Consider the following 19,633-nt stretch of genomic DNA (forward strand, 5'->3'; position numbering starts at 1 on the left):
AGGACAAGCCAAATTGAATTGATACCTTCTCCGAACGCCATGCAATTTTTGACCAACCTCAGCTGACCCATATTCCTCGGAGAAAGTATGTGAAAGACCTACTCACCTGTCGTTTCTCAGAACTCGCGAGAATAAAGCTTCAACATCTTGTCCAGCTTCAGATAGGGGTATCTTGTCTGACGAGCATGTGGGCTGTCACGAGAGGGATTCCTCCAGCAGAACCAGGTCCCTGAAACCCTGCTTCCATTTCTCGGTCTGTTCGGCAGTTGGTTTAGGCAGCGGGCTTCGCGCATAACCACCGTATCCCATCCACGACTGCAATCCCGCCTTGACACCAACTACGCCCCCCTGTATGGCTGTCCAGTCGCCTTGCGCCACGACGTCCTGCATCTTTTGGGCTTCTTGATATTCACCTGCCCTGTACAAGTCAATCGTTTTAAGGCAAGCCTTCGGTGAGATATTGGCCAAGCCTGCCAGAATGCCGTGCCCCCGGCCACCAATGACTGGATCGTGAAGTCGGCCGAGCCTGCAAGAACCAAGAATTCAGGCTTATCCGGATCATAACATTTGGCCATCTTCCGCGTCGCCGTTGCTACACGGTTCAGCTTGCCGGTGTTACCGCACGTGAACTTGGCCCCGACGATCTTGGGGTGTTGCGCCAGCTTCAGGATGATGTCGGATGAGAGATCCATGCCATTGACCGCCCCCGGGAAATTATAGATAATCAAGGGCATCGGCGATGCGTCGGCCACCGTCGTGAAATACTCGACGATTGTCTCAGACGAGGGGGCAAAGAGCGGAGCATAGTACGACGGGGGCAAGACCAAGGCATAGTCACCGCCTGCCTCCCAAGCCTCGGCACACAACTCGATGGTCTCACGCGTGCTCTGTGCGCCGCAGCCCACAATGATGGGCATCTGTGAGAAGCCGGCCTCGTTCAAGGCCTTCCGGGTCGTCGAGGTGACGAGTCGCCGCTCGCGATGTGTCAGGTGCACCGCTTCACCATTGGACCCTTGCGTGGCCAGCCCAGTCACACCAGCGTGGGCCAGTCGCACGGCGTGACGCGAGATGGCGGCAGTATCCAAGTTTTCGGTAGCTGGCTCGAAGAAGCACATGGTCGGCACGTACACCCCGGGAAGCAGCGGCCGCTCCATGTGGATGCCATCGTCAAGTGCGCTCTCAAAAGAGCTGCTGAGTGACGACTGTGACTCGGCGGCGGTAAAAGCGTCCAGTTTGAGAGCCGACGCGGCATTCGGCCGTAGCGTCAGCTTGTTGAAGCCCGAAGTGTAGCTGCCGGCAGGGGACGACATGCCAATGTGAGGTGCCATGGCAACAAGTTTGGCTGAAGTTGGAATTTCTCACGTCGCAGAAGAAACTGTGACTATGGACTGACAAGGGGCAACTGGGTCTGGCTATGGAATAAGGGGGAACCAAGCAGGGAGGATGACAGGATCTTGCGGGAACAAAAGCAGGGAAACGAGAGGAAATTCGAGTATATATATATATATATGCTTACACGGAAGTAGGAACGCAACGAGTTTTGATTATGTAAATACGGGCGAAGGGGTAAGGTGAAGGCATTATTGATTGTACGTGGGCTCATCATCCTGCTTACATGTGTATACGCCACCAGCACGGCACTAGAGTTCATGGATGGTCGGAACTCGTGCGAGTATGGGTTTTTCTCTTGGCCCTCTTGGAGTCATTGGCCAAGAGATTCATGCCATGCAGCTGAGAAAGGGACATTTGCTCACCAGTGGCCATAGGTATTTCCAGAAGGCAGGGGCGGGACAACCTCCAAATGCCATGTGGGCTGTGTGTACCTTCCGTATACATACGTGGGCTCTCACTATCCCATGCGAACGCAGACGTAATCGACAGTCATGGAAGCACGCTGATTGCTGCAAAGGTCCGGAGAAGGGGGAAGTGGTGGGAGTCTGGGCAGAGGCCGTCGACGGAATGCATGAGTGGGGGTTAGCCTCAAAGTTGGGGTCAGAGTCAGACGTACCAGGGTTGGGTGAGAATGGAATCACATACGCACCAGCGGGACGGACGCAATGCACCTTGACAGATCATATCGGGCCACGACTACTCATTCATACAGAGTCGTTGGAATAATACACAGCATGATGCGTAGCAGCCCAAAGGAGCCACTGGTCGCCCCCTTTAAGCAAGCGGGTTGGAGTAGAGGAGAAAACTGAAGGCAGTCCGCGCGCGCAGTGCAGTGCAGTGCATGCATGGACGGGCATGAGAAAGGCCAAGTGTACCTATCAAGCTTCAAGCCCGTGTTCATGTGTTCATTTTCTCTATATTTTCCAGTCCAACGCTGTTGCTATTTCGTTCGGACGTGACGGATTGTCAGTGTGTGGAGTCACCTCAAATATAGGTAGGGTCGCATAGACTGTATACTACAATACTACCTGTCTATGTTTAGAAAGCACACAATGCTTTTGCTGGAAAAGAGGCGGTGAATGTTCTGCTTCCGTCTCTCCCTGCTGCTACTGGTTGACACCTCATACTTATCAGCAAGCCAGGAGCTCGTGGCCTCCACGTTTCCCGCGCCAAACAGACCACGGATTGAAGATCATGAATCGTAGAAAGCAGGCTGTCCTATCATTCCAACTAGAGCATGTGCTTACTTACCTTATTGTCAGTCAGCCAACATGATATCTATGCGTGGATATTGCATCCCAGCTTCAGCTCTTCGTGTTTGTATATCATGGCAATGCCTCGGCCGTTGGAGAAATCATTTTCTTGCGTTGCTCTGACGTAGTCTTGTGTATATCGGGCAGTATCCTCCGAGGACGAAGCAGGGCAACCCGATGAACACCATCTTGGCCGTGGCATCAAGGTTGAACTGGCCGTTAATGCCGATCGCCGCGCACATTGATCTTACCACGTATGCCCTCCATTCCTTCGTATTCGACCGGATTTCCCTCCTTTCGATTTTCTCTCCTCCACTCTCTAGAAATACCCCGCAGCCTCAGAAATCCGGGGAAGCACTGAGCGGGTGGGGTTGTTAGCCTCGGTTTACAACGACGTTTATCTTGTACGTGAACATTGAGTTCTGTATAAGAAAAGCCAAGTAAGTATAGGTAGACGATACTATAACCTCGTTTCCCTCATCCGACGATTGCAGCCACGTCATCGCCGAGGCAGCTCCAACAAATCTCTCGGTGTTGTACAATACAACCAACCATGCAAGTCACATCTTGGTCAGCGACCAAGTACCTGAGGCTAGGTTCGATCGAACGAGTTCTCCCAACTTGACGGCATATCAAGGGATGTAAGTGCGTACTGAGCTGGGCTCTGGCTGCTTTAACTCAATACTATGTCAGCTGACATATAGGCTCCCCTTCGACATGCGGCCTATCAAGACCATCATATGTCGCACCTATTGGCATATAAATCCAATATAGATGCAATCCATGATCGCGTGACGGCAACCAATTTTCCAACGATGCTGGTCGACTGCATGGTTCCACTCACACATAACATCGCAATGGACAATGCCTATCTGTAGTTCGGTGAAGAGCTGTCTGCCATGGCGACTGCAAGGCGTCCTATACCCAAGAGCAGGTGGCCCCGAAGTAGGTTACTGCTTACTTACACCCATAGGCCTTCACGCAACAACCTAATCTATTGGAACTTTGTACGACCTGGGTTTGCACGGACCTGTTTCCGACAATCTGGCACCACCCACCCTGGCCAGGGCCATGTTCTGTTCTTCAGACACCCAACCTCGCAGGGTGCAAGACAAGAGAGCACCAGCAGAGTCTGCCGGGCCAGCACATTCATTGCATTCCAGGTTCTCCCGCAATGGTGTTCTTCATCAACTCCCGAAAAGTGGCGATCCGGTAAGATGCCATGATACTACGCACCTCCCAGGCGGTGAAGCCCGTCTGTGGTAGGCCTCCGTTGGCCCGGCTCAAAGCTGCGTCCGTATCTCAGCGAAGGACTTCCAACATCCAACCCCCAACCCCCCAACCCGGTGTCGATCGGGCCATTTCGGAACAAACCAAGACAACTATACCCTTGCAGATAGAGGAGGTGAAGTCAGCACTGATATTTTCGGGGTCAACAGCGCCCATGACCCCCACGCAGCCTCGCTCGTCGTATCCAATATATTGGCAAGTCTGGATAGCAGACGGGATCTCCCCTGCTCAACCCCTGCCTTTGTAGAAAACTTGGGTGACTACTGGTCTGCTTATCATTCTAGAACTCAGGATCGGCTTTCCGAACTCAGCGACCACAAGGGGCTTGCTGACCATGAGCGCATCTGCTGACACCCACAACCCAACCCGCCAAGAGAGCTGTCCTCAAACTGACAGGTGCTTTGTGCCAGAAGTGGAATTTCTATCCTTGGCGCGCAGCCTGGAAGTCATCATTTTACCAGTGCTTCTTTTCATCCAAGGATGCCAAGATCTCATCATGCCCCTATGTGTTCTGCATCCTGCGTACGTAGATGCAGCCGCCTGCAAGCGACGCTACGAGTTCCCATTTTCAGACGTTCCATTATCCGACGCTATGGTTATTGCGACGACCTCATGCTTGACAAGGCCAATAAGTAAAGTGCTTACTCATTGGGCCTCTTGTACACACCTCCTTGGGTCAATCTCTCTCTCTCGAAGCACCGATATTCCTGGGGGGTAGATCTCAGTGCCCCAGAACTCTTTATCACACCGACGTGGTGAGAAACCTGCATGATTGGATATATTGGGTTGATAAACGTGGACCTAGCTGGTGTCCCCAGTAGCTAAGACTTTTCTCTGATTCTTAAGAATGGAGAAAAAAGACAGTAGTAGGCTTGGACCGGAGTTGATAACATGATTGATGGGAAATTTCTTCCAACGCCTCCTCTCTGCTGATGATACCTATTTAGATGCCCGTGTGCTGCCACACTCCCCGCACAGAAACGCACCAACTCGACCTGCCCTTGGATGCAGTGCCGTCCAATGGGAGATTATGAAGATGTTCCACATTAGTCAATGTCAGGTTTTGGTGCCCAGCTTCGTTACCCTTGTCCCGTAGCTGCATGCGGTAGAGCCGCTCTTCAGCTGACCTTTGCCACGACAGGAGGTGGGAGGAGTCGCCTCCGTGCAGGCGCAGCGAGCCCAATGGCGACGCAGACTAGAATATATCGTGACTGATTGGTCTTTTGAGAGTCTAGGAGTACAGCAACTGCATTAGTTACGCAGGCAACCGGTCTGCCAACTCTGGTTACTCAGCATGGTGCGCTACCTGCAGCAGGGTTAATTCGGGCCCGAACACATTCTTCCTCTCCTGTATTTCTGGCCAACTCAAGATGACGTATGCATTTGCCCGCTCACTCAGATATTGACAACAATGTCGTGTTGTGATTAAGTCGGAAAACGCCATAACGCGCCTGTATCGGGACCTATGTGATACCGTTGTGGAACTTGTGGTGTCGACTTGTAAAGCGCTTTGTGTTGGTAGGGCAAAGGAAATCTGCCTGGGGCGTCACAGCTAGATTCTTGGAGACCGATGGGAGAAAGGCCTGGGTAAAGCAAGCAATTCGATTCACCGGTCAGAGTTTGTCATACAACATCATGATCAAAGATGTGTTGGCCTCTCGCTTTCGGACCGCGTTACGGAAGGCTGGGATCACACGACATTTGCCTCCGCACCGCCCTTCCCCGCAGCAATCGTGGCCTAAGAGATGATATCTTTCTGGAACTCAGCAATTAAGTCGTCTCGAAATTGTAACTCTCGGGGTGTTGGGGTCACACAATAAGATTGCTGTTCGTAGCGGGCTTGGCCTATATTTCCCGGGCACCAAGAGTAAGGGTTCGACAGGTCGAGGCAAATATCCAACGTCTCCCTCAACAAAACCTGTGCCGGGAGGCTTTGCAAAAACAGTCACCCAGCGTCGTTGACATGAAGCTCCCAAGTTTTGTAAATCTCCATCCTGGACTTCAAACTGGTCATCTCAGTCAACACAGAGAGAAGAGAAGGTCTATAACGAACTACACGTATCGAGGAACAAGACAACACGTAGGTTTGCAGCTTCAAACAGAAAACACAGGATACCACATCCTTCGTGGGGAGGGAGGGTCGCGAACTCGTGAACTATCATGAGAATGACAGAAAGGTTATGACATCGATTTTGCTGACGATATCCTCCGACTAATGTCATCGTCGAATCCACCACCCTGTTCGGAAGGAGGCGGATTGGACCAAATAATGGCAAGGTATATCAGCGTCTCTTCGCAACTGGTACAGATAGCCCCTGAAATATACGAGCTACCCCTATCCAGTGTAGATAGGGGTAGCTCGTAAATTTCAGGGGCTTGTCAAAACCTATCATGCTACCAGAAATCAAAAACCAGAAACTACGAACCACACTTAACACATTCTTCGGTGAACCGGGGGACGGATGGACGTTACAATAAAGACAGACACGTCGACAAATTGGATCCATCTCAAATGACTTTGCTCCTCAACACCCACCAGATGCATCTACCATGCTTTCATGAGAGACTGACCGCCCAACCACCTAATTACGTCCTACTAGTCACACAGGCAAGCCGTGAGACACACTTTCGGAGACTGGCTGTTTGGCCACGAACGGAAAGTCGAGTCAACTCAATCCAGCTTCATCACAATTTCAACAAGCGATGCGCAATATTCGCCAGGCTCAGCGCGCTGGGTTCTTGCGACATCTACAGACAGAAATGACCGCCTTTCTCACCGCAGAAATCTGTCAGATGCCTATGGAGCTTGATAGAAGGCATTGAGGTTGGAAACAAGATATCCACAGTCAGTCTTCACCGGGCTTCTCCGGCCGAGTACCGAACTGGATTGACATCTTATCAAAGTGGCGCCTTCCGTCTTAGAGCTGCAACATATGCAGGGCACCGGGGATTGGACTGATAGTGTGGAAACTGGCAGGAACCAAGCAAAGGTTGCCGGGGTGAGCCCTGTTATGTTCTTCTTTTCGACTAACAGATCAACACCCACCTTGACCCTGACATGAATTTTTGATCGTATTCCCACCATTCTCCTGCAACACGCAGGGCACTCTTGTATTATCCTCGCGCGTGCTATGTCTTTGTCTTTTTTCTTCTTCTTCTCTTCTTATGTATTCTTTGACTCCTTCCATCCTCTGAGGCTGAACGGAGCGGGTATGTGTGGCTCGGCGGTGGCTCGGATCCGCATTTTGGCCGGAGTCGGTAAAGGGACCCTGAAGATCTCGATCCCCCGAGCTAGAAGAGGAGCTCAAAGCAAGATGACGTGACGCAGCAGCACAAGCTCAACCGGAACCACCTGAGAAACAGTCAAAGTCCCCAAAGCCAAGCTTTTAAGCTTCCTTGATTTATCAAGTTCTCTTGGATTCGGCACCTTTAGACCCTAAAGGACCCCTAGACCCTCGCTCACCTGTAGAAAAAAAAAAGCCACTCAAGGTGGGCCGCCGGCCGCCGACTGGCCCGGGCAAGGTAGCAGAGCAGGTTTGTTGTGATTGCTGGAGGAGAAAGAAACATATGACCGTCCAATGGCACCGAGGGGGGACTACCTCGCTGGCCCGCTTCCCTCGTGTTGTTTCATGGTTATGTCTTGGGGTCGCACGAACCGGCTCGTCTACTTGCATGATATATGCAGGGTTGGCAGCGTGTCAAATTTAGTTTCATTCGGTCTTCATGGGCCATCGGCCGATTCCTCGCCTGGGGGCATATATGTGTAAGTGGATACTGTACGCGCTCTGATATACCCAGCTCTCGCTGTATGTGTGTGAGAGAGAGGAGGGCAGCCAACTGACCACCGCAACACTCATCCATCAGCTTCGACGAATCGCTTTGCCAACCTGGGCAGGAAGTGAAGTGAAGTCTTACTTTCCAATGCCAGCGCCATAAGAAAGCACCGAATTGCTTTGCGAGCTGATCAGTGCTGTTACTAGACAGCCAGGAAAAGGGCCCGTTCCGGATCATCATCGCTGAAGCAGAGCTGGAGAAGATATCCTCCAAGGCAAATCGGGTAGAACGAAACGAAGGGACAGCTGTATTGCTCGCAGAAACGTCTAGCTTGCCATCAGATCACCAGCAGTCGGTCGCCATACACATTCTGCGCTGAACAACTTGCATCCTACCCGTTGTGAACGCCTTGCAACTACACACGGCCACATTACAGTCTATATCCACACTATAAACTGCGCCAGCAGATATCTAGCATTTATATATAAACATATACGTGTGTATGTGAATGCCGGCCATTATCATTCGCTGAAGGCAAACAAGGCCCAACAGACCAACCGACGTTAAGCGCTCACTAGAGCCACCACCATCACCACGGCCTTGACGACGAACTGGCCCCCCATGTGCAAGGAGCTCTACCAGCGCTGGAACGGCTGCGATTGCTGGGGGTTCCTGCGCTGCGACCCGTGCCCACGCTTGTTCAAGGGATGTATGGGACCCGGCGGCGACGAGGACAAGCACGTGGTTGAGTGGAACGACGGTATGTGCAACGAGTGCTGGGAGCGGCTGCTCATCGAAGCCCGCGAGGAGGCCGAGGCCGCCAAGGAGAGGGAAACCAACACCAACACCACGCAAGCCCAGTCTTACCACGCCCGGAAAGCTGCCAAACGCCGCCGCGAGGCCGTCGAGGCCGAGGAGTTGGCTGCCGCCTCGGCTTCTTCCGCGTCCGACCGGAGTCATTATTCGAGGAGCGAGTGCACCAGTACTCCGGGGAGTACTGAAGCAGGGTTCTGGTACTGATGAACCACGAGGATGGGGATATCGATATGCGAGGTTTAGATTGAACTGGGATACAGTTTGCGTAGGCGTAATTGTGAGCAAGCGTTTCTGGCGAATATTTCATACCACAGATGATAATAAATTGTTGAATAGCCAACCTGGGAGAGCCATTGTACCTCCTATTTGGGAACGCTGTCATGATACCCAGTCGGAAATCTGCATGTTTCGTGATCGTGACGAAGTGCAACAACCAAATCATGTCTATATAGAACGTGATCTATGTCTAGAGGTAACGGACTCATTGGTCTGTTCCGCCGACGCAATTGCATCCGGACTTTTAGTCCGTTGTCGCTGTATCTGCTGGGTGGCGCTTCTCGTATGAGCGCGCTCGAAGTCGGTGAAAACTGCCTGGAACTCGCCCCGGCCCAGCCTCCTCACGGCTTCGACGGCTTCTTCGTTCGCCTGGTTTCCTATACCTGACGGCTCCCCGTTGTCAATAATTCCTTGCTCTTCCTCTTCTCCTCCTTGTTGCACTTGCCGCCCCATCATTGACGATACTGTTGCTTGTACCTCCTCCAGCGCCGCTGTCTGCTGAGCCAACAATGCTTCCCAGCGCTTGATGTTGTTCCCGAGGAATGCGGACTTGGGAGGAGAAGGATCTCTCGAAGCCGGCACAATTCGACTCCCATTGATATCGTCGAGTATACGGCCCCGATGCTCCTCCTTTGCGCTGCCACCCACTAATAATGAGAGTGATTTCTCATGTCTTTGGCGTTTTGGGCTGACGTATATGGCTCCTCTCCGGCCCAGCGAAGGCTTTTGCGAATGGGTTCGGACATCGATAGCGAAGCTTTCGACGAGCGGCCTTGGGCTCGGCAGTGGCTCTAGTTGATCTTCGTGATCCGAGAGGGAGGTGGCTATGTAATGATCCTTTTCGGGGGTGGTCAAGAACAACGGCGACGGCTCTCCATAATCAGTATCCCCGATAGGGCTGTAGAAATGGTGATGTTGTTGTGTTAGACTTTCGAGACTCGAGCTTCTGGTGATGCGTATCTTGCAGTCGTCGAGTCTGGCAGGGGAGTTGCTGTTGGCAGTAGCAGTAATAGGACCCTGCCGCCCCTTGTCGGAGGGAGAGCGCTCTTCTCCACAGCCCCCGGCGGTTTCGGGGAGAGAAACAGGATTGCTGCTGGTCGGACTGCTGGTCGACTCTCCCCATCGAACTTGGCGGAAAGCTGGGCCCGTGATGCTGATACTGGTGCTGGAGCCATTGGCCTGCTGCTGCTGATTTCTTCGCCCTTGCTGCTGCGGAGGAAGGCTCTCGTCGCTCTTTGCTTTCGGGTGCTGTCCGGTGTCCACCACCACCGCAGTCGTTGTTGCCGCTGCTGCTAGTGGTGTTACCGCCTTGGATTGTCGTTTCCTGCCGAAAGACTTGAAGAACTCCATATTGGCCAAGATGACATCCCGCGCCTCTTTTTGCACGGTCCTTGAGGACCAAGTTCCAAGGGGCGAGTACCTTGAGGACTTCCTCCGAACCGCTTTCACCGCTACTAATATAGCCAAACCCAGAAGCCATGCTATTTTCTGTATATTAGAAACGTTTTGGGTCGCATAGTGATATACAACAAGTACCAGGACGCAACGCGGGTTTGGCTACTTCGGTCGTGAGAAGATAAAGCTCTCGATAGCCTATGGCTTTGCTTTCCTTCTACACTGCAGTGGCCTTTCGAAAGCGGATAGAGTTATGAGCAATTATCTACCCCAGACCTGGTACTATCAAGGCCTGATTCCTTTCCCAGCTCTACTTGAACAAACGCACCCTTTGGATGGAGGACAGTTCTATGGAAGAGCTTATTTATACATATATATAGGCGTATGGAAGCAAGGGAGGTATTATGTAGTACTAAAGGGTTGGTTGCAGCTTCAAGAAAAGCAGTATATCTGTATCGGAGTTACATATTGCGTATATATGTGCAAAGGTTTAGGGGCTAAGAGTCTCCACACATCAACACAATCTCATAACTTGTCATGTTAAACTATTGAATGTATGTGGCGTAGAATGCTTACTCTTCAACTCCCGCCGATGTGCCGTGGTTCATGAAACGTGGTATAGTGTGTACAGACCATCCTCGGTCATGGCTGGCCCCTTTTACACACCATTCCACCCCTCCTATTCCTCCCCAATGTCCTGCTCTGTCTCGTCATCATCCACATCCATGTTCGGAACCCAGATCATTATGCCGTCGCTTTCTCGTTTCATGCCCTCAGTCGGTATGATTTTGAGAACTTTTTGGAAATACTTATCCCGAACCACAATTTGTGGCTTAATCCAAGAGCCGCCCTCGACCACCGGCAGTAGCCGATACGTCACGGTACGGCGTGCCACCGGGAGCACGTTGAGTGAGGTCGTTTTGGCGCCGCTGAACGCGAACTCGTCTGACGGCTCCATGGTAAGGCCAAATGTAAGGAAATGCGACGAAGGGTTCTCTATGGTGATGTCGAGGATAATGACCTGCGGGGCCGTGGACGAAAGGGAGGGCGTGGAGGGCGTGCTGGATTTGGAGGATGATGGGGAGGAAGCCACCGAGTAAGATACCGAGGCCAAGACTCGCGGCTCAGCCACGGTGACGTAAAAGGGGTCGAGGAGGAAGGGGGTGGCGTTTGGCGTCGAGGCCGGGTCCGCCGAGATGCGCCTCCATCGGATCATGAACTCTAGGTCGGCTGTTGACGGGTTGCGGTCGTCTAAGCTCAGCTTTTGCGCTACGAGGTCGAAACGAGCTTCCTCCATCGTTTTCGGCGCCATCAAGACGCCGTCCGCGGGCAGAACTTGGTTCTTGAACGCTGTGCATACGACTCCACCTTGCGTCCCCTTTACCTGTAGGTCAAGATCAACGACACGGAGGTCTTCCGTCGCAAATGAGCCGAAACGCGTAACCAGACACCACTTTTGTGCCAGACCCCGGGGACGGTCAACGCTTCCTTCGACATCCAACTCCCTCACACCCTCATAGTCGAAAACGCTGGGCCATGGCTCGCTGTGCAGTCGAGGCACCAGATCGTAGCTTGCTTCGAATGGGTTGACTATGTTCAACTGGAAAGCCACGATCTGGACAATATGGGTACCAGGATCAGTTACAAGGGTATACCATGCCTTGATGGTAAGATCGTATGCTGTCGGTCGATTAATAGGATCGATGACCACGGTGGCTTTGGCGGACTTAGATGCCTCAATTGTCCCGATTACCAGGCCGTCAAGTTTGGCTTCTTCACCTTCGCCCGCACTGCTCAAGTCTTCCGACCCATCTTCCGCATGCGCCTTGAAATGCGGCACATCCTGCCCGTAGAGATGTACATCGAGCCTGGTGTTGGCGTCCACATCTTCCTCGTTAAGAAGTTGAACTTCAACATGGATAGGCTCCCCTGCGTAATATTGCTTCAGAACGTTCACAAACTTGACTTCCATCTTGGGCGGTCGCGGCAAGACCTTGATGCTAAGCGGATTGGGCCTTGTGACTCTCCTTTTCGCAGGCGCGACATACCATACCCCGATTGAATTGTCCTCTCGTAATTTCATGGTATAGTTGAGCGTGAACGCTTCAGGGGCCAGCGTTACGCGCACAGACGTAGCTTTCCCCTCACCAGCTTCGCGCAGAGGAACGGCCACCTCGAACACTCTTGTCTGGCCTGCCGCTATGGTGAGATCATCATGGCCCTTGAGCACCATGATATGTGGAGACGACGAGCTTTCTTCAGAATCGTCCTCGGCAAAGTCCTCAATCTCTAATTTCGTTTCGGTCAAAGAAGGAGAAGTAACCAGAATTCCTCTGGGCTCCAAATTCGTCTGTTTTGAACTTGACTCGTGTTCCAAGTGCAGTGCACGTAAACTGCCTTCGAATTCGACATGGATCTCTTCGAGGACAATCGGTGTGCTCCCAGAAAATGCCTTGGAAGTGATAGCAAGCTGGGCTGGACATGTCTGACCAGCTCTTCCCTCGCCGTGCTTGAAAACGAATGATGATTCAAGAAACGAAGTGATAGCATCATCGTTTAACGAAACATCCGGAGTATCCTCAACTTCCACGCCTTCAAGTGATTTGTTCATATCATATTGCCATTGCGGCCGCCGGGTGTATTCTAAAGATAGCGTCAGCAAGTCAACTTCATGGGTAATACCAAGGACGCAACTAACGTGAATTCATTAGCTCCCAGTCAATAGCGATTACCAGATCTGCTTGGCCAGATTGAGCTGCCGCTTTTCTTAATATCCAACTGAGCGCCTCGGTGAGGTCCCACCAGCTTTCTGATCGAAATGACACGGTCCGCCACATCGGCGTGAGGAATTCCAGCAAGGGTTTCCAGGCCCCAATACGCTCTAGCTCAACTGAGCTTTCAAGCGCAACTTCTACGGCGAGGCGCTTTTGCTTTCTCTTATGAAACTCGCCAATAGCGAGATTGAGGTGAGTAATGGCTTGCTGTGCGTGATCTGTCCCCTGGCCCTCGAGAGGATACTCTTCATATGGTTCGGGGCACATGTACGTGTCATAGGAGTTGTAAGTATTCACTGCCATTTTCGACGCCGCGGTGGGGTCTGGTGGCTTCCGGGCATCTTCTGGGATAGAATATGCCAATTTCCTGCGGTCAAGTGTGTGCCGAGCGGCAATACGATACCAGTATCCGGGATGGTGTAGCAGCTCCCAAGGCTGCAGTCTCTCGGCCGATAGAGCCTTTTCAGGAGCCCGGAAAAGGTTAAGGCTAGAGGGTTCGAGTTCTGGAAATTCGGTCTTCTCAACCAAACAGGCCATGACTTCTGCCCAGCGCGATTCCCAGGCTTGCCAGCCATAATTCTGCGTACCACGGCCCCTTTGGTCTAGGAAATCTGACAAATTGTACCGATGGGCTTGCCATCTGCGGACGGCAGCCGTGCTTTGTCCGGTCCAGAGGAGACAGCGCAAGATGCGCACAGCAATCACGTCAGCCAGCAAGCGACCATCATTGAACCTCGGGCTCCAGCTAGGTACCGTTTCTAGCACATCGGTTCCAAAGAGGGACTCGTAAGCTTGCTCATACGAGCGAACGGCGCCTTCCATATCCTGGCGAAACTCAGCGAATACGGCTGCCTTGAAGTCATATCTAACATTCCAGCCCTGGAGCGATAGAGTGTGTGAAGTGCCACTGGTGGGAGGTATCGTGGGCTGTGGTGCAATGCCTCGTCCCCTTTTCTTTCGGGTACGGCGGCCAAGATCACGGTAATACTCAGTTGCCTGCGTGAAGACAGAACTCAAAACACTATCTGCGGCCACCTCTAGCTCAGCTTCGGATCGCTTTGTAGGAAGAACAAACAGCGATGTTTTAGGATCCAAGCCAGTACTTCGTCTGATATTCTCTAGTCGTTCCTGGAAAGGCTCCATGCCGCCGGGCGCCTGGTCGCTGAGGATGACCACAGCCAGGCGGCACTTGTGCCCCGACTGGCTAAGGGCATGCTTGACAGCGTTGATGTCGGTCTTCAATCGATTATCGTGTAGAGTGGCCAAAGAAGGGTCCGACGTCAGGCTGTAGAAGCACAGGCATATGCTGGGGATAAGCTCCTGGTGTTTCGCTAGCCATCTAGCATCTATAAGACCGTCCGGGTACAAGGTCGAGCCTGGGCTGAGCGGGGAGAAGGGCGAATGCAAGACAGGCGGCGACAGAGGGGCTTCGTAGTCTTCTGGTAGACGCGCACGTCGCGGCGGGAGCAGGAATTCCTAGTACCTGATTAGGTTCCCGAGCTATGCGGCTGGGTAAGAGGGTGCAAATATAGGACATACCCTGCCGATGGTCTTGATCTTGAACCTGTACCTCTTATTGGTATCGCTAGGGTTCCATGGCCAGTTGGTCGCATCTGCCCCCTGGATGTGGTGCAATATCGCCTTGGCCTCGCGACCTTCTATGGGAGGAAGTTCTGATCGTATCAAGATGCCGCGCTCCTTCAAGTCTGGGTCGGCGAGCAAGGGCTTTGTTGCACCGCTGCCCAGCCCCGAGACAACCAGCAACGGGGCATTATGGTCGAGACTCCCGGCGGGATAGTCATTCATTGCTTTATTGTTTTCTGGTCGGGATGGAGTTGTTGCCGGTCATGGTTGAATGTGAGGGTTCGGAAGCTTTGGGTACGGGTGGTCGGTCGGTCACTGAAGCAGTTCAGCAATCGGCTATCCATCTTGCATTGGCGTTGTCAGGTAACACCAAGACTTAAATTCCTGTTAAACGATCTACTCGCTCTATCAGGCCAACAGTACCAACAAACACCACGTGCAATCAGCATATTTCTTTGAAGTCAATTTTGACTGGATTGACTATATATTACTCTTCTCACAGTCAAGGGGACTCTCTGTGTTTTACTGATTGCTACGCCGTCAACTTGCGATGCTCGTTTGCACTTACAGAGCCCAGGGCGTCCATCATGGATGATGGGTCGGAGTGTCGGTGGATGCAGGGGCCGACATTTCCATTATCAGGGCAGAGCTAGAAGCTGTACCCCTCTGAGCTTGAGTGCTTTTGGCACTGTACTGTAGGTTTCGTCACTGTCGAATTGGAAGCGCGAAGTCGGGGGCGTTTTCCAAAACTATGGAGCCTCTCACCCTTATCCTTTATCGGTACGCTCTCACTCGAGGATAAGGCGGGCATGCTTGAGTGGCCTGGTTGCTGCACCTCGCATGCGCTTGCAGGTTAGTTCAGTTACAGGTACCTTTTCCGGGCACGACGCGCAAAGAAGCGGGAAAGGCACATTGATCATCGGCATTAGCAGCACAGCGAGCGCAGCGCAGCGCAGCCTTGTTCCCAGCCTATTACGAAAGTCTGCCACCCTCTCCCGCCTCAGATCGTCTCTCGTTCACCCTCCAAATGCCTTCCAATCCGCTCCTGTTGACTTCGAAAGAAATGGTGCCTCTTATTCACTGATTCATATACTGCCCCTGTTGGACTTACCTGTTTTGAAATACTTGTACATCCGACCCTGTCTCGTCGCAAAAGCTTCGAGACTCTGTTGTTTCTTTCTTCCTTTCTAAGCCGACGATAAAATTAGGTGTTGCAGCGACCGAACATTTCGTCCACCACCACCCGCCGCACCGCGAGTCTGTCAAGCCTCTGATCCAAGTCGCCCGGCTTCCTCTTATTCCTGCGACTCTACCCGTGCGACGGCTATTACACAGATTGGCCCCAGCGTAGCTGTCTTGTCCAACTAGCGATCCGACTGTGTACCGCGGTATCGGCCGCATCGCTGGTAACAATGGCCTCCCAACAAGTTCTCTTCGCCGAAACTGTGATAGCGATGAAGAAGGCGATCAAGCGGAAAGCATATGGTAAATGGTTTGTCTACCAATACTCTAGGAGCCAGTGGCTAACACGCTCGGTGCTCTACAGAATCCGACTCAGACGAAGAAATTGACCACCATGGCAACCGAGGCCAGAAGTTGAAGAAACGTGCTAGATTCGTACATGAAGGACAGCTCGCGCCCCCGTCCGGCCCTGAAGTTTACAGAGAGGCAAGTTTCTATTTGGAGTGCCTAATCATCGTCTGCTCCTGACTGTCTATCTCTAGATTGTCAATCATGGCGGCTACGAAAGAGCAATCATCAACCGAAACCCACCCCTCGTCGACGAAGAAGGCTACGAGCCTGAAAGTGACGACGAAGATTACGAAGAGCGAATGCAAGAAATAATGGCCTCGGCATTTCAATTTAATCCTTATGCCAGTGTAAGGCTAGAAAGTTCGTCAACCTGCATCCTCTCGTGCAATCAGCGTGTCGCTAACGTCGGCCCTCACAGCTATACTCGCACCTCTTACCTCAGTGACCGAACTCTCTTCGCACCCGACACTCTCTCGCCCCTACACGTCTAAGACGTTAACCGATCTCACAACGCAAGCTTGCAACATAATGCACAAGGAAAATGCAGCGCTCTGGAAAGTGAAGCATCTTCTTACCAAACTCACTGGCGACCATGTGTGGGTTCCTTGCGAGCTCATGATTGGGCCCAATGATCTCGACATGTATCGTGACGATTACCTTACCAATGGCTTGTCTAAAGCTCCAGCATCTTCCGAAGCTGCTCACTTAATGCTAGAGAGGGCGCTAGGCCGGGCAAGCACAAACGGACAGGCGGCTTCGGTGGACGGAGAGGCACCGTCCGCAAAGAAAGACGGCATGGGCTCACGAAATGAGGGGAGCGACGTCGATGCGGATACCTCGATGGTTGATGCGGACGGTCCCCTCAACCCCAAAGTCAATGGCAACAAGGATATTGACGAAGACGACGAGAATACGAAAAAGGCGCCAGAGACAGACGAAGACTCTCGGCCGCCTACAGGTACTTCACAACAAGGAGAGGACGTGTCCTCAAAATCGGAGTCGAAGATGTCAGATATCCGAGGCGGGCCAGCGACGAACGGCGACTCCAGTAACGGCAACCTCCTACAAAAAGCCCTGCTCAATGGGAAAGATGTAAGCCGTATGGCTGAAAGTACGACAACAACGACCTCTGATGGGCTCGATGAGATGTTTATCCATCCTATATTCATTGCGCCGCGCTCGGCTCACCCTGATCGAGACCTGGGTATACCAGAAGCTGAGGCGGACGATGTGCGGCGGCTTCTGCAGCTTTGGGTGCAAAAGCAGGAGGAAGTGTGCCGCGGCGCAAAGCGGCTGTACGAAGGCCTACTCCGAGCCGACAGGCTAAGAAAGACTGTCTTCCAGTGGTCAAAGTACGAGGCACATTCAGGGCCCAACCGCGATATGTCGGACGGCGAAGATTGGTACGATAAAGAGGAGTGGGGTCTCGACGAAGACCTGAAGAAGGGTCAAGACGAGGAGGAGGAGGATACAACACAACCAACAAAGAAGACGAGAACACGAAGGTAACAGCAACCTTGGTGGCTGGGCGATGTTATTTATTTAGGCTGCATGGATGGATACTTACCTGACTCCTTTTTTTCGTTACTGGGCATGGCAAACTGGCGAGCAAAATACCCGGGATTTCCCCTTTCAGAGATCCCATCAGCATATTATAAACCGATGAATTCCGAGATGCTATATTTTCCATGACTCTATCCCAAGCCTTGCGGTGAGGAATAAAGCCTTGTTCGTGGATGTGTTCTAGACTCTGTATGTGGCGGCTATTTGTTCTTTTGCGGGATATGCGACACTGCAAATTGAATGAGTGCTGTAGGCCGAAGCCACCGGTTCAACAGCCATGTTTTGGGCTACTTAACCGATGTAAGCCTTGGTAGCGAGGGGTTATTAGAGGCTATTGGAGGGAGGGGTGGTGAAATGCGGAATGACGCTATGGAGCTCTGCAGGGGAACAAAGCAGAGCAAAGCAAAGCAAAGGAGGACAAGCTCGGCTTTGCACACTCACATGGGCCAACAAACAACAACCACTGGTTCTATTCGGCTCGGGAAGCATTATACTTCTACTTCACTCTGCCACTTCTTAGGCGTGGGAAATCGTATCATGATAAACATCACCCAAGAACACCTACACTTCTAGAACAACAATTGCTACTATGGCGCCCTTCACAATCGAACCCGCCCAGTTGGTGGACTTCAGCCAAAAGAGCCTCCTTAGTACGTCATAAGCTCAATGGAGCTCCCGGTTTGCTGGGCCTGAGCGACATACTAATACGCGCACTTTCTCAGTCTCTGCCTGTGCGATTGCCTTCAATCCTTTGTTTTGGAAGTAAGTGTAGATAAGAGCTGTGTATGCATGTGTGATGGGGATGAAGTAGATACTAATACGGGTGGCTCCCCCCGTTTCTAGCATCGTGGCCCGTAGGGAGTACCACACCCGGTTCATGACCAAAGCATTCGGCGGCAATGCCCAGACGGCCTGCTACGCCCTCGCCGCGACCATCTTCTCGCTGGGCCTTTTCCGGGACTTCCTGTACGAGCGGGCGCTGCGGGCGCAGCCGTCGCACCCGCTCCTGGCGGACGAACCGGCCCTCAAGTGGTTCGCGTACGGCCTGCTGGCGACGGGCAACGTGCTCGTTGTCAGCTCGACCTGGGCCCTGGGTATCACCGGCACGTTCCTCGGCGACTACTTCGGCATCCTCATGGACGCCATGGTCACGGGCTTCCCCTTCAGTGTCACCGACGCCCCCATGTACTGGGGTTCCACCTGCAGCTTCCTCGGCACCGCCCTGCTCTACGGTAAGCCCGCCGGTCTGCTACTGACCGCCTGGGTCTACGTCGTCTACAAGGTCGCCCTCGCCTACGAGAACCCCTTCACCGCCGAGATCTACGCCAAGCGGGAGCGCCAGCGGGCCGCCGCCGGCAGCAAGGGCGAGGTCAAGAAGACGCGGTAAGCGGCGGGGCCTCGTCGTTTGTCTAACACCGGGGAAAGCAAGCACCTTTGGTCTTAACAGGTGTCTCGACGATGATCATTGTGTGTTCGTCTGGACCCGGTTTGCCAGGCACAAGAGTCGGACTCGGGCGCGGACGGGTGGCTTCGGTGATGCAAGGCAAAGTAAAGGGGCCATGTGAGCGGGAAGAAAAGACTAGTGCGCAGTTGGTGTTAGGGGTAGGTATACAAGGTTAGCGGTGTATCGTGGAGGATGGTTGAATAGGGCGTTTTGGAGGAGACTCAGTCGTATAGTTCGCTCGGGAAGCTTAACTAGTAACCACTCGCTCCAAAAGTCTACGGCGAGGAGCAGTTACAAGATGAATATGAATCAATAATAATCGCAGTTCAACACTCGCGCATTGATTCTATCGACGCCGACCTGGGGCTGTGACAGCCTTGGTCACGAGATCCAGATATCGTCTAGTGAAGGGTTAGAAAGGGGGAGTGGCTTGACAAAAGGCATTATGGCTGATTACCCTGTTTCGCCCGAGTCCCTCCCGGACCGGCCCTAGAATCGTTCATTGGCTGGGCTTCATTGTCGCGTGATGAGAGTCGACG

At 52.7% G+C, this 19,633-nt stretch overlaps 6 protein-coding genes across 6 annotated transcripts; 3 read left to right on the plus strand and 3 right to left on the minus strand.

The window, feature by feature from the left end:
- Positions 1-195: 195 nt before the first annotated feature.
- Positions 196-1,328, minus strand: PG998_013446 (dihydrodipicolinate synthetase; the record flags this gene model as incomplete). Its single annotated transcript, XM_066880262.1, has 2 exons — positions 196-447; positions 498-1,328. The coding sequence occupies 2 exons, from the start codon at positions 1,326-1,328 to the stop codon at positions 196-198; spliced, it is 1,083 nt and encodes a 360-aa protein (XP_066724401.1).
- A 7,002-nt stretch (positions 1,329-8,330) lies between these two features.
- On the plus strand, positions 8,331-8,729 carry PG998_013447 (uncharacterized protein; the record flags this gene model as incomplete). The annotated part of the gene is made up of 1 exon (XM_066880263.1): positions 8,331-8,729. One exon carries the CDS (start codon positions 8,331-8,333, stop codon positions 8,727-8,729), a length of 399 nt encoding a protein of 132 aa, XP_066724402.1.
- Positions 8,730-8,969: 240 nt separating this feature from the next.
- On the minus strand, positions 8,970-10,151 carry PG998_013448 (uncharacterized protein; the record flags this gene model as incomplete). Its single annotated transcript, XM_066880264.1, has 1 exon — positions 8,970-10,151. One exon carries the CDS (start codon positions 10,149-10,151, stop codon positions 8,970-8,972), a length of 1,182 nt encoding a protein of 393 aa, XP_066724403.1.
- Positions 10,152-10,875: 724 nt separating this feature from the next.
- PG998_013449 (uncharacterized protein) lies at positions 10,876-14,776 on the minus strand (the record flags this gene model as incomplete). Its single annotated transcript, XM_066880265.1, has 3 exons — positions 10,876-12,839; positions 12,895-14,446; positions 14,510-14,776. 3 exons carry the CDS (start codon positions 14,774-14,776, stop codon positions 10,876-10,878), a joined length of 3,783 nt encoding a protein of 1,260 aa, XP_066724404.1.
- Positions 14,777-15,966: 1,190 nt separating this feature from the next.
- PG998_013450 (uncharacterized protein) lies at positions 15,967-17,596 on the plus strand (the record flags this gene model as incomplete). The annotated part of the gene is made up of 4 exons (XM_066880266.1): positions 15,967-16,039; positions 16,101-16,210; positions 16,279-16,447; positions 16,506-17,596. The coding sequence occupies 4 exons, from the start codon at positions 15,967-15,969 to the stop codon at positions 17,594-17,596; spliced, it is 1,443 nt and encodes a 480-aa protein (XP_066724405.1).
- Positions 17,597-18,239: 643 nt separating this feature from the next.
- PG998_013451 (bifunctional phosphatidyl-N-methylethanolamine N-methyltransferase/phosphatidyl-N-dimethylethanolamine N-methyltransferase) lies at positions 18,240-19,037 on the plus strand (the record flags this gene model as incomplete). Its single annotated transcript, XM_066880267.1, has 3 exons — positions 18,240-18,300; positions 18,373-18,412; positions 18,494-19,037. 3 exons carry the CDS (start codon positions 18,240-18,242, stop codon positions 19,035-19,037), a joined length of 645 nt encoding a protein of 214 aa, XP_066724406.1.
- Between the last annotated feature and the right edge of the window lie 596 nt (positions 19,038-19,633).

The sequence above is a fragment of the Apiospora kogelbergensis genome (genome assembly GCF_038363985.1).
Source record: "Apiospora kogelbergensis strain CBS 113332 chromosome Unknown utg000009l_segment0_segment0, whole genome shotgun sequence".
In the NCBI taxonomy this organism is placed as follows: Eukaryota; Fungi; Ascomycota; class Sordariomycetes; order Amphisphaeriales; family Apiosporaceae; genus Apiospora; species Apiospora kogelbergensis.